General features: G+C 42.2%; 1 protein-coding gene across 3 annotated transcripts in view; it reads right to left on the bottom strand.

Moving 5' to 3' along the window:
- The window catches only part of LOC108934829 (membrane-associated guanylate kinase, WW and PDZ domain-containing protein 1-like), a 62,287-nt gene that overhangs the window by 26,433 nt on the left and 21,561 nt on the right, over positions 1-14,293 (bottom strand). For all 3 annotated transcript variants that reach the window (XM_018752972.2, XM_018752974.2, XM_018752975.2), the window contains exons 5-9: positions 6,633-6,806; positions 5,860-6,040; positions 5,516-5,586; positions 4,521-4,688; positions 1,946-2,426 (exon numbers count right to left, since the gene is read on the bottom strand). In XM_018752972.2, the coding sequence (XP_018608488.1) occupies positions 1,946-2,426; positions 4,521-4,688; positions 5,516-5,586; positions 5,860-6,040; positions 6,633-6,806 (1,075 nt within the window). The remainder of the gene's footprint in view (positions 1-1,945; positions 2,427-4,520; positions 4,689-5,515; positions 5,587-5,859; positions 6,041-6,632; positions 6,807-14,293) is intronic.

Below are 14,293 nucleotides of genomic sequence, written 5' to 3'. Positions count from 1 at the left end.
TGAACCTGGGAACTTTTGAGTCTTTATAGAAATAAATTATAAAGAAGGACCTGCTAAGTCTGTCATTTAAATAATACAAATAGCTTTTATATAGGGGGTGCGGTGGCGCAGTGGGTTGGACCACAGTCCTGCTCTCCAGTAGGTCTGGGGTTCGAATCCCGCTTGGGGTGCCTTGTGGCAGACTGGCGTCCCGTCCTGGGTGTGTCCCCTTCCCCCTCTGGCCTTACGCCCTGTGTTACTGGGTAGGCTCCGGTTCCCCGTGACCCCCTCTGGGACAAGCGGTTCTGAAATAGCTTTCATCATGCAAATAGAATTAACACTAGCATAAAGTAGGCCTTAATACATACAGACATACATAGCCTGAACCGCTTGTCCCATACGGGGTCGCAGGGAGCCAGGGCCTAACCCGGCAACACAGGGCGTAAGGCTGGAGGGGGAGGGGACACACCCAGGACAGGACGCCAGTCTGTTGCAAGGGACCCCAAACGGGACTCGAATCCCAGACCCACCAGAGAGCAGGACCCGGTCCAACCCACTGTGCCACTGCATCACCGCACCCCCCCCAAGTAGGCCTTAATCTCATGGCAAAATTGAGATTATCAAACATATCTTAGTAAATCCACACAGCACCTTCACCAGCATAGTATTTGCACACTTTGCAGAGTAGAAGACACAGAGAGTGATCTTGTGAAGTTCACTTCTTTACATGAAAACAGAACAACTTTGGCGTCCCATCTGGGTGTAGCCCTCAGCCTTACGCCCAATGCTGCTAGGACAAGCTCAAGGTCACTGCTACCCTGCATTGCAGGACAAGTGATAACTGAAATTGTATTTATATTGTAGGAGCTGTTTTTCAGTGATTTTTGTAGTGATTTCTTTAAAATAAACAACCATGCTTAAATAGATTCCTCTTTCTTTCACTTACATTTATAAAAAATAAAAACATGTAAATGAAACTGTAAGTACATCAAGGACTTTATTCAAGAAACAGCTAGTCTTATATTTTGTCAATTCAGAGCCAAACCAGGAAATCAGCAAATGCTGCACAGTAAGTAGAAGCCACTCTTCATTTTAAGAACAGTTTGCGCAATGTAGAAATGAATTAACTGAAAATAGATCTGCATCGTTGAAAATTCAGAATCTGAGGAACTAGTTCATAATTCACAGTTCCTAAAACAACTAATTACAATATTGTATCATTTTTCTCTTTGTTCCAGTTCAAACGCAACCTGCATTTACCTGCCCTGACAATAGATGGCAGTGAAGTGCAAACACAAGTGCGTTGGACCAGGTCATTCAACTTGCTCCCAGTATTTACAACTTTTGTTTGTGCGTGTTGGTGATTCTAATAGCATCAGGAATACTGTTACCATGGAGACAAAAGTGGATGTAATAAAGAAAGCTGAATGTGGTGAGAGGATGACAGATAAGAGAACAGAAGCTAGTGTAGAGGTTAGAGGTGCTGCATTCAGACCCAGGGGATTCAAGTCTGAATCCCCCTGTGCAATAGTACGCTGGAGCAAGGTACTTACCCTATGGTGCTCCGGTAAAAATTACCCAGCTGTATAAATGGGTAAATAACTGTCGGTAGCTGAACATTGTAAGTAACTTTGAAAAATGGTCAGCTAAATGAATACATGCACAAGATAAATGCTGCCCATGTTTATAAGGTTGAGCTGATGAGACTGCTCAATACTGAGCAAGTACTGGAGTTTGCAGGGACAACATACTGATTGTTGGTTACGGGTTGAAGTGACTTTGGATTTACGAACAAAATGAGTTACGAACAGCCTTCTAGTCCCAGTTGTGTTTGTAAGCTGAGGAACTCGCGTGCTTATAATTTAAAAAAAAACAAGGACACAAATTAACAATTCTCAGCCCCTTTCCTTCAAAGTTGAGCAGCCTTAAATGCCTCACACAATCTAAACAAAGAAGAGTGCACTACCTGTGTGTGCTCACAGCTGCTGTCACCTCACTGCTGCTGCCCGAGGTCCGTTCTGGAGGTGCTGCAGGGGGGCCACCCGTGTGAGAAGTGGGCGGCCGGGTGGAAGAGGAGGGGGCTGGGAGGTGTCCGTTAGAGTGCGAGTACGAGGGTGGGGCTACAGGGTTAAAAGAGGCTGCATTCCCATTGGCATCAAGACTTAAGCCCCGCTGCATGCTGGGATAGCTTCCGTCCACATGCTGCCTGTTCCTATTGAGGCTGAGGTGCAGCGACTGCTGTGGCTGAGCAGTGGTTGGGGTGGTCGATTCGCAGGTGTCTGCCTGGGGCTGTTTGGGGCAGCCGTCTGGGTTGTAGAGCATGGGATAACCCCTCCGCAGGACGACATCCACACTGCCACCCACTGGGACTGACTTGAGCATCTCCACCACCTCCTTGTGGGACATTCCCAGGACACAGGTGTCATTGATATAGACCAGGATGTCCGCTAGAAAGACCAAAAGGCAATGAAAGGTACAAAGCACATTCTCATACAACGACACAAAAATGCTGCTACTGACATTGCCAGTTGTCATCATTTGCTGTTTTTATATATTCATTAGTCAAAATATTAATATATGTCTCAATATATAAAAATATACTACACATCTTTTGTCACATGTATATGACTATTTGTTCCTGTTCATTTGAATACTTTGAAATGTAGTTTTATCACTTGTACATGATTAAAATGTATGTTATATGCTCTGTATATATGAATGTATATATGTCCGCCCCACTCATCACCCAGTTAATAAGACATTCGTTTTATGGCAGTTGGTTATAGAGATCTGGGCAAATTTTTACCCAATTCTTCACTAAGTCCAGAACTCCTATGCCACAGAAGTCAAAACAGACTGTAAATTCTTAGCATCGCAGAATGTTGGCCTTGTTAATGCAGGAATGTAAACCGAGTTGCCCTCTCTCCCACCAGGTCATGACAAACGACTATAGTTCTCCACTTCTCACTTCTTTGCCTTCTTCAAGAAATGAACAGCTTTTATTTATTTATTTTGCTGTTGTATTTAACAACTTGCTATTTTTCTTTCATGTTCTATTACTCCATGAAAATGATGATGCCATTTCGTAATCATCATATGACGGTGAGCTGCGCTGTCAGAACTATTATTGCATGCACACAAAGAGAGAGAGAAGAAGACGGGCACCCTGATGTGCAGCGCACACGAATTAAACTTAGTGAGGCTAACAAAATAAATTTCTCCCTAAGTCAGAGTTAAAGCAAATATTCTGAGATACTTAAAGGGTCTTTAAGGACCAGCCTCAGTTATCAACTTCAGAGGGGCCAACACGGAACAGCCGGAATGCCACCAAGCCAGACAGCTCACAATAGGTGCAATAATAACTGCCATGTAAATGCAAAATGCTTAAACGAATACCTACAACGGTACATGCTATCATAAAGCTGCATATTAAACACCAATGCATTACTCTTAGTCCGTGTTTGTTATACATTTACTGCAACTGTTTATACTGCGTGACGTTTAAATAATGGAAATAAGGGAAATGGCTTCTTTGTTCAACACAAATTTAATTACTACAGTATTAGTGTTTATGTGTATATTATGCGTATGTGTGTCAGCTTGGCTTTCAAAAGTTTCTGGGTACATGTCTATGACTACATATATATATATATATATATATATTATATATATAGGGGGGTGCGGTGGCGCAGTGGGTTGGACCGCAGTCCTACTCTCCGGTGGGTCTGGGGTTCGAGTCCCGCTTGGGGTGCCTTGTGATGGACTGGCGTCCCGTCCTGGGTGTGTCCCCTTCCCCCTCCGGCCTTACGCCCTGTGTTACCGGGTTGGCTCCGGTTCCCCGTGACCCCGTAAGGGACAAGCGGTTCTGAAAATGTGTGTGTGTGTGTGTGTGTGTGTGTGTGTATTATATATATATATATATATATATATATATATATATATATATATATATATATATATATATACAGTCCTCTGCATCTGAGCACTACACATGTGTATGTTTGTGCCCCTGCATGTCTTTGTGGACTTGGTGTGTTTGCTAATCCGAGTTTGTGCTTCCAAGGGAACTGTAATGTCTTCATCAGCGTGCGCCTGTGCTGTCAGCGGGTATCACTGATAGGAGGATTAGAGCCATCGGGCCCACTGGGATTAAGGATAGATTGGGAGATTCTCTACAGCACCCATTCCTTTAGCCAATATCAAGCACAGACAAACAGTGTATGGAGTCGGTGGTGAGGGGAGAGTTTTAAAAAGAAAACGGCAACAGAAGAACAAAAAATATGTTCCCTACATCTACATCTCTTTTCCATACCCTTTATGCTGTCCTCACAATATCAGTACTTTGTTTACTTTATATCTGTTTGCTTAGAATTTGCCAGGCACAAAGAACAACACAGTTTCAAATGCATAAATGAGAAGAGCACAGTCTACACAGAACATGCCTTGTACGCCCTTGTACAGTAAATGAACAATGGTGGGTAATTTTCCATAAACTGTGGCCCAGTGAGAGCAGGATTACATGCAGTGACTGCACTTGATACCTGTGTTGAGCGCAGGAGGGCCCCCTGGTGTCACGCTGTACACCTGCAGGAACTCCCTGGGGCGGCTCCCCCCAACAATGTTGAAGCCAAAGCCGCGTGGACCCTTGGACAGACGCGTATGGATGGAATACCCCCTGAGCTGGCCCGGCTGATCCGTGAAAGGAGGCACTGAGGGGAAATGCCGTAAGGTGAAGACACAGCTTGCAGTGCACATTAACACAATGACCAAGTATCAAATAACACTAACATAGTTAAGACAAATAAAGTGACAGTACAGATGTTCCTCGCTGTACTGGGCCCTGGTTTATATTGTTTTAAAGGTGTTTGTGACTGTCTCATCACAGAGCATTTCATATCCACAGAGAGTTACAGCTAGACCCACAGAGGGATGTGGTTTAACTCAAAATCAAAGTTATAGAAAACAAAAATAAGTGTTTTTTATTTAAAAATAATCTATTGTGATTATAAATGGTGTTTTTGAATAAAATGAGATAATGGATGCAACCTTAACAAATGAGTCTAATAGTAAGACAGACAAAAAAGAAGTGATGAAATATCTGTGATAGAATTTATTGTAAAGCACAGCACAGCAGGGAACACCTGATTCTCAAGAAACGGCTGCTGTACTTGTATCTTTACATGTTTTCTTTGCGTTTGCGGTACTTCTATCTACGTATATTAGCGTCGTTTCGCGCGGACCCCAGTCCAGCACTCTCAGTGACATCTACTGGGAAACATGTAGCACTGCAACTTATTTACATTTATGTGTACTTTTCTCCAAAACAACTTAACTCCAAGTAAACAAAAGTGCACTGAATAACAAAAAAGAAGCTTTAGTGAAGAGACACTGTTAGTTTTTGTAACACCCCTGAATTCTGTCAGGAAGATACAGAAGAACTGAGCTCAGCTTGCAATTGAAAGACTAACATTTTATATGAATATGCCAGGAAAAGGACTCATATATAATGAAAACAAGGTAAAACAGGCCAGCTCACATTCTGTCTTGCTGACAATCTCTCTGCTTTGAGCTCGTGGGTCCAACCAGCTTGTGGTCTTTAACTTGTGACTGAAAGCAGAGGAAAAACTTCTATGATTGTCTTCACTGTCAAGAAAGGTGTGCAAGCAATTCACCTTTAGCCTTGCACACAACAATCCAGGTACTTCATTCTCATAACGACCCTCAAACACGCACTGATTATGTATGCACAAATGAAGACTGAGCAAGCATTCATGAAACACATGGGACACGCAAGTTCTACAGAACAAACCCCACAATCTTGCTGCTCCAATGTATTACAAAACCTTAAATCATTGAAAGCCAAGTTCCAGTCCTACTCACTCAATGTAATAGGGCTCTCCTGAATCACTGTAGGCCATCTCCCAGTTCTCAGGCAGCCTGCCAGCTCCTCCACTGGTGCCCCCTCCATTCTCTAATGCGCTACCGTCGCCCCCACTGGAGTCCCGCGACTGGCTGGGAGAGGAGAGACGGGGAGCGGCACTGCTAGCACCAACCGAAGCCCCTGAAGCGATATAACAACATATCTTCTAAAAACCTTGCTTCAAACCATTCAGGAAAATGCTCCCTCATCAGCACCTGTTGCTTCTGATGAAGCTGAATTAATAATCAACAGGTTAAAAGAAGTTCCTTTGAATACAGAGAAAATAATGTAACACTGCTGATTTTATTTTCTATGTTATCGCATTATTCTTTGTTGGAATTTCAGGACCTGTGCTAATTGTTTAGGACCAATCTTACGTTCACTCCTAATTCCAGGGCTGGCATCTGCTTAATGAATATATTAAAATGAAATGGCTACAGGTCACCGTTAACCTCAGTGTTTTATTTTATACTCAAAGTGTCCCTATACGGGTGCGGTGGCGCAGTCCTGCTCTCTGGTGGGTCTGGGGTTCAAGTCCCGCTTGGGGTGCCTTGCGGTGGACTGGCGTCCTGTCCTGGGTGTGTCCCCTCCCCCTCTGGCCTTACGCCCTGTGTTGCCGGGTTAGGCGCTGTGACCCCGTAAGGGACAAGCGGTTCTGAAAATGTGTGTGTGTGTGTGTGTGTCCGTATATGTTTTTCAAACACTGCTCCTAAATCCTTAAGCGTGAGCAAACCTGAGAGGCCAGAGTCCTCCTCACTGTTCTCCCCCTCCTCTGCTGCCTTCTCCAGGTTGCTCAGTGACTTGCTGCGGGTGCGGAAGTTCCTCAGTAGGTTGCGGTGTTCCTGATACGTGATGGGGGAACTTTCAGGTCCGATGTGCACCGGTCGGGGGGTGCCATAGTAGTTTCCTAGAAGAGAGCAAAGCACAGAGTTGACAGAGAAGAGCAAAGCCATGAAGCAACACAGTTATAACTAGAAGAAAGATCACTGCTTCCATGCTGCAAAGGTGGTGAAGGAAGCTGTTATTCCCTTGTGGCTGAATTCTAGTCAACAGTGAAAAGGGAATAGGAAGGGGAAGGAGAAGAGAGAGCTGTCGAGTCAGACAGGTTAGAGAGATCACTGTTTTGCGTATACGCCTGTTTGTTCCATTTCATTGCTCCAATAATTTTGAGCTAGCTGGCTTTACACTACACAATTAATATAAGAATTATCAGTTAAGCGATACTGTTTTAATGACAAATGCCTTGACAACCATGATACAACATCTCTTTTAATTGCAACATCTTAAAATTATAAGAGTAACACTTCAGCTCAATAAGAAGAGAACTATTAGTTCATTGTCAGTGAAATGATTCCTTACATCTTAATGTAAAGGAAAGAATGTGGTAGAGAGAAAAATGCTGTAGGAAAGCTAGAGATAAGTAAGGTAGAAGAAACTGGAAAAAACAGAAATGGGGATTAAAGAGAAAAGCTACTTTTCTCCAGGATGCAAAGCTGGAAGAAATAAAAATAAAACCTTTTTCCATTTATGTTCTCTTCTGAAGACTGCCTGCTAAAATCAAGCGAAATCCATTTTCAACCTCCATCTGAACCCAAAATTCATGTATACTGACTTGCAGATGATGGGTCCCAATACAAACCTCTACTTCCCCTCATTATAGTGCATTGCCTGCTTGAACCTTAGGATATTTTGGAGTCAAAAATTTGGCTCACCCAACACTGACAAGTCAACTGACCATAAACTTAACCATCGCATATCTACTTCAAAAACCATCAACAAAAAATCAATGAAATTCAAAGTTCAAATACACAATCTGTAGCCTATTTTATCTTGGAAAACGAATAGATCTTATATTGCATTTTGCTGGTGACATCAGTTGCCTTCCTGCTGCCAAAATGAAGCATGCAGAGTGAATGAATTTTAATTCTGTCAGATGCGATTAATGGCTTGCACCAGAAATCATTTTGCGCAAATGATCCGAGTATAGAGATTAAGTCAGCTACAGTCTTTTGATAGAAATAGTGACGTTGCTGCAGGCAACCGAGAGCAAAAGCAATTCTGGAACTGCCTTCCTCTGTGTACTCAATGCTCTTTTTAAGAGCGTCCTGCTCTCGTAAAGTGTGTAGGAACAGCGCGCTTGCTCATACTTTATGATGATAATCTCTGCCAGCATTGGGTTAACAGATTTCTCATCTTTATCCTTTGTCTTTGTCATATAATCCATGATTATTAAAAACTCTTGTGAATGCATTTTATACTGGTTCTTGTACTAGATACCCCATATTTCTGTGCCAAAATAGAATTATATTGATCTAAACTAACAGAAACTAACACAGTTGGTCCCTAATTTACAGACTTAATTGAGACAGTCTATAAGTCCAACATGACAGAGTGAATGGGGGGAGGGCTTGTCATCAATTCTATATGCAGATACCCATGTGTAGCTAACTGTACTTCAAGAAATGTGTCTGTTTACACCAAGTTGTACGTCTCCTTAGATAAAAGCAACTGCCAAATGTATAAATGTAACGCAAATGGCAGCAACTCAGACAGCTCCACAGGGTGGGGGGCAACAGCTGTGTTTTTTGGCACAGCAGCTTGCGGACAGAAAGGGGGCAGACAGCCCCGCCCCCTGTTCAGCCGGAACCACTCGTGTACACACTCTAGTGCTTCGAGTCCCCTGGCAGAAGTATTTACGACTTCGTGCAAATGAGAGAGCCCAACAATGAGCTAGACCAAGGTGTTGGTGTTCACCTGCATCTCTGAAATCCCTACTCTGTTACTCTGTGCCCACACAGCACACAAAATTCAGTAATAACCAATACAAGGATAATTAAAAGAAATTTAAAAAATAACGGAAGTTGTATTTTATTTACCTTGAAGCGCAACCAACAACAGCACATCGCCTCGAAGCTGTAGGTATTACATGGAGGTGGATGATGAAGAAACAGCACTCCACCGACAGGGTCAAAACTGGTAGATGTAGAAGCCATAGGATTATGTACAGCTTCTTCACCTTCTCTTTACTTCTTTGATACCTTCTCCATTCTTTTGAAAAATTAAAGGCAGCACTTATTATTCACTATTGCCATCTGTCAGTGCATTGCGGGACATCAACTAATGCTTCGACACATGATTTGAAGTGGTATATCATCCTAAATACTTCTCAAAAACAATTCATATCGGCAAGTTCGCTACTCCACAGTTTTTAAGTTGAGCATGAACTATATCTCTTTATGGCACAAACATACAATCATCCTCATCTCCATCCCAATTTAATCATAAAACTTTGGCCTATCATTGTTTTGACTAGAATATGAGGTTCAAGTTAAACTCATAGGCCAGGTGGTACCTAAATGCTGTTTTTGTGATCGTTCTGTATATGGCTGCCACTTTCTGTGTTGCCCTTGCAATTCAGAGTTTAGAGCATTTCATTTCGATGACATGGTTTTGGAAATGCAATATCAAGCAGTCACTTTGTAGAAATAATGCAGACGCTCGGATATCAAGGCATTTGTGCATAAATATTGTATCTCAAACATGGAAAAAAAATACCTCAGGGTTTTTCCTCAACTGTCTCAGTAAATATTGGGCCACTGCAGTGCATAAAGTAAACAATGGGCTGCTTCACTAAATGGGCTAATTTTCCAAAGAGTTTATTTGGAATAAAGAAAAAGTAATAGCTAATACGTATTCTTCAATGAAGGGGGCGCGGTGGTGCAGTGGGTTGGACCGCAGTCCTGCTGTCTGGTGGGTCTGGGGTTCGAGTCCCGCTTGGGGTGCCTTGCGGCGGACTGGCGTCCCGTCCTGGGTGTGTCCCCTCCCCCTCTGGCCTTACGCCCTGTGTTGCCGGGTAGGCTCCGGTCCCCTGTGACCCCCTATGGGACAAGCGGTTCTGAAAATGTGTGTGTGTGTGTGTGTGTGTGTGTGTGTGTGTGTGTGTGTGTGTGTATTCTTCAATGACAGCCATTTTAACTGCAGAACTACCCTTAATCTGACTGCACTAATAGTAAATTTGTAATTTACACCTTGTGTTTTCTTTCCTTATGTTCTTATAATTTATGTCATGGGCTGCTGGGAGGATCCACAGAGTAAGAATTTCATTGTATGGTGTAACAAACTGTTTACTGTACACATGACAATAAACTCTTGAACCTTGAATCTTGGAAAGCAAGACCCACCAACCAGATACTGCTACCAGGCATTGCTTATCTATTATTATTATTTTAGTAGTAAGGTTATGTTAGAATACTGCACTTACAATAAACAGACATAATAACGGTTGAATTCTTTTCAGCCGAGTTTTATTTAAAAAAACTATTCTGATTCTGGAGGGCGTGGTGGCGCAGTGGGTTGGACCGCGTCCTGCTCTCCAGGGGGTCTGGGGTTTGAGTCCCGCTTGGGGTATTTTGCGACGGACTGGCGTCCCATCCTGGGTGTGTCCCCTCCCCCTCCGGCCTTATGCCCTGTGTTGCCGGGTAGGCTCCGGTTCCCCGCGACCCCGTATGGGACAAGCGGTTCAGAAAATGTGTGCGTGTGTACTCTCATTCTTTTAGAATTAACGCTGGTAATTCTATTCAGCATTTTTAACTGAAGATGTGTGTTTCAGGTGAATTGGTGACTCTTAACTGCCCTTAGTGTGTGTGTGTGTGTGTGTGTGTGTGTGTGTGTGTGAGAGAGAGAGAGAAAGCATGTGTGTGACTGCCCTGCAATTGGCATCCTTCCCAGAGTGGGTCCTGTCTTGGTCCCAGTACTTTCAGGATAGCCTCTGTACCACCATGACAAAAATGTCACAGCTATATAAAACAATAACTACATACTTTTATAAGGACATCTATTGCATATTTCTTTTTACAGTTTCAATAAAAGCCCCCAGATTATTTATCCCTAAAGTCACAGCAAGAAGTACATGGAATAATGCTGAATTTTTTTTTTTTTTACAGTATCTATATATTTTAGTATTAAAAACTCTCAAAGTAAAAAAATCCTATGCATGCAAACATATATCGGTTCCAAGAGAATCATGAAGACGTAAAAGTTCATACATAGATACGAACTTTTTTAGGCTCAAGGGGATATAATTACACTCATTAAGGCTGCTACTGTCAGTGCAAGTTCTTGCAGTATAATTATTATTCTCCTGAGTAGCAAGGATATGAAATTTTGAAGTGAATTTAAAGTGGCTTCGAACTAACGTGTCAGAAAATGTGAACATCTTGAGCTTTCATTATTGTAACAAGAGGGATATATTTATCTCATACTGCTCCAATAGAAGTAACTACTAGTAATGAATGACCTGGTACATCATCTTCCACCATTTATACACATCAAATGAACTGAAAGCCAGAGAATATGCCATGGCTTCTGTTATGTTTACGATTTTACTGCCAAAGGACTACAACAAAACCTATAAGGAATGCAGTTACTTCAGTGATTTGCACTGTCACCTTATGTTGTAAAGGTCTAATGTTCGAATTTTCCTACTGTTGTCAGCAGGATCGGATATGTACCCTGAATTGAAACAGTACAAATACCCTGCTGTACAGATGGGCAAATCATTTTAAAGTGGATAACTTTACAAGTCACCTTGGACAAAGATGCCAGCTGAATAGCAATTAACAACAAGAGCATGAAAATAAATCATAATGAAAATGCTTTGAACCATTGCTCTCCTGTTTATTTGGGTTATATATACACACACGCACATTATCTGAAACCGCTTGTCCCGAGTGGGGTCGCGGGGAGTCGGAGCCTAACCTGGAACCCAGGGCATAAGGCTGGAGAGGGAGGGGACACACCCAGGATGGGACGCCAGTCTGTCGCAAGGCACCCCAAGCGGGACTTGAACCCCAGACCCACGAGAGAGCAGGACCCGGTCCAACCCACTGCATCACCGCATCCCCCTTGGGTTAAAAATATTTTAGTTAATTACCTGACAATGACTAGGATGTTACTTTAAAAGAAAAAAGAAAAAAAAAAACACCAAAAATTTCTCAGTTTTGTATGTCAAACAACATTCATTTTCTTTTTAAAAAAGTAATGGCCTAAGATAAAACAGACAGCCTGTTTCTTTGTTGTTAGTGCTAATTTTTGGCTGTTTCTTGAATACAGTCTTCCCTTGTATAGTACACGTAATTTCTTCCCGAGAAACAAATTAGAAAGGGAATGTGTGCACCCATTTTTCTCACCAACTATGCAAAATTTCTACCTTATTATTTAAACACACACACACTCGCCGGCCACTTTATTAGGTACACCTGTTCAGCTGCTTGTTAACGCAAATATCTAATCGGCCAATCACATGGCAGCATCTCAATGCATTTAGGCATGTAGACATGGTCAAGACGATCTGCTGAAGTTCAAACTGAGCATCACAATGGGGAGAAAAGATGATTTAAGTAACTTTAAACGTGGCATGGTTGCTGGTGCCAGACGGGCTGGTCTAAGTATTTCAGAAACTGCTGATCTACTGGGATTTTCACGCCCAACCATCTCTAGGGTGTACAGAGAATGGTCAGAAAAAGAGAAAATATCCAGTGAGCGGCAGTTCTGTGGAAGAAAATGCCTTGTTTATGCCAGAGGTCAGAGGAGAATGGCCAGACTGGTTCGAGCTGATAGAAAGGCAACAGTAACTCAAATAAGCATTCGCTACAACCGAGGTATGCAGAAGAGCATCTCTGAACGCACAACACGTCAAACCTTGAAGCAGATACAGGGCTACAGCAGCAGAAGACCACGCCAGGTGCCACTCCTGTCAGCTAACAACAGGAAACTGAGGCTACAATTCGCACAGGCTCACCAAAATTGGACAATAGAAGATTGGAAAAACATTGCCTGGTCTCATGAGTCTCGATTTCTGCTGCGACATTCAGATGGTAGGGTCAGAATTTGGCGTAAAAAACATAAAAGCAAGGATCCATCAACGGTTGTATCAATGGTTCAGGCTGGTGGTAGTAGTTTAATGGTGTGGGGGATATTTTCTTGGCACACTTTGGGCCCCTTTAGTACCAACTGAGCATCATTTAAACGCCACAGCCTACCTGAGTATTGTTGCTGACCATGTCCATCCCTTTATGACCACAGTGTACCCATCTTCTGATGGCTACTTCCAGCAGGATAAAACGCCATGTCACAAAGCTCAAAACATCTCAAACTGGTTTCTGGAACATGACAATGAGTTCACTGTACTCAAATGGCCTCCACAGTCACCAGATCTCAATCCAATAAAGCACGCATCATGGATGTGCAGACAACAATTCTGCAGCAATTGTGTGATGCTATCATGCCAATATGGACCAAAATCTCTGAGGAATGTTTCCAGCACCTTGTTGAATTTATGCCACAAAGAATTAAGGCAGTTCTGAAGGCAAAAGCAGGTCCAACCCAGTACTAGCAAGGTATGCCTAATAAAGTGGCTGGTGTGTGTAAGTGTTTTTAAGTGCATAATGTCAGAACTGTTCTGGGCACCTTTAAATCCAGACCTGTTCACAATTTCTTATACATAACATATTTGCATGCTCCTTTTTTTCTATTCCTTTTCCCTCTCATGACTGAGAGTACTTTCTGTTTTTACTTTGTTTTATTCTGGTATACTTGTGCAGCACAGTTGAGGAGTAGCTGCCTCAAAGCCTGTAGACTGATTTCAAACATCTGTACAGAGTTTGCATGTTCTGTGATCATGTGGGTATCATCTGAGTGATCTGGTTTCTCCCCCACAGCCAAAAGGTTATGTTTTCGGTGAACTGGTGACTCTAAATTGTCCATAGTGTGTATGTGGAAGTGAATGATTGTGTGTGATTGCAGTGGACCCTATGTTTTCAGGATAAGATCTAGACTACTGTGACTTTACATGGGAAAAGTGGTTATTATTAGTGGATGTATTCAGTTTTTCTTGTTGCATTGTTTTAGATGCTAATATTTACTGTTAATTTTATCTGAATTATATCCCATAAATTTTCATTGTTAAAAGCTTTGTGGAGTTACTTTTAAATGAGCAATATATATAAAATAAAGATTGTTATTAGAACAGTAACTAAGAAAGCAATTCTCATTATTACTATAATCACTTAAGTCTTGTAATACCTGCTAAGCTATCAGTACTGCATCATTTACAATAAAAGAACAGTAAATCACATCACACAGTCATTCATTATGATATTGCCTTTCAAGAGAATTCTATGTATTTTTTTTCAGTTCAAGTTTTATGTCAGGAAAGACTTTCCTTTGCATCTTCAGCTTTTCGCACATTCTTAGTTTTTTGCTTTAGGGTTCATTATCATTACAGATTATATATCATTACAGATAATATAGTTGATAAGGACATCTGGCAGTACAGTAGTTAGCGCTGCTTCCGGTGGATCTAAAGGTCGCAGGTTTAATCCCCACCTCCAGCTG

The sequence above is a fragment of the Scleropages formosus genome, chromosome 1, assembly GCF_900964775.1.
Source record: "Scleropages formosus chromosome 1, fSclFor1.1, whole genome shotgun sequence".
Lineage (NCBI taxonomy): Eukaryota > Metazoa > Chordata > Actinopteri > Osteoglossiformes > Osteoglossidae > Scleropages > Scleropages formosus.
Note: the sequence above shows the minus strand (reverse complement) of the source record. Positions and strands in the feature narration are given on the sequence as shown.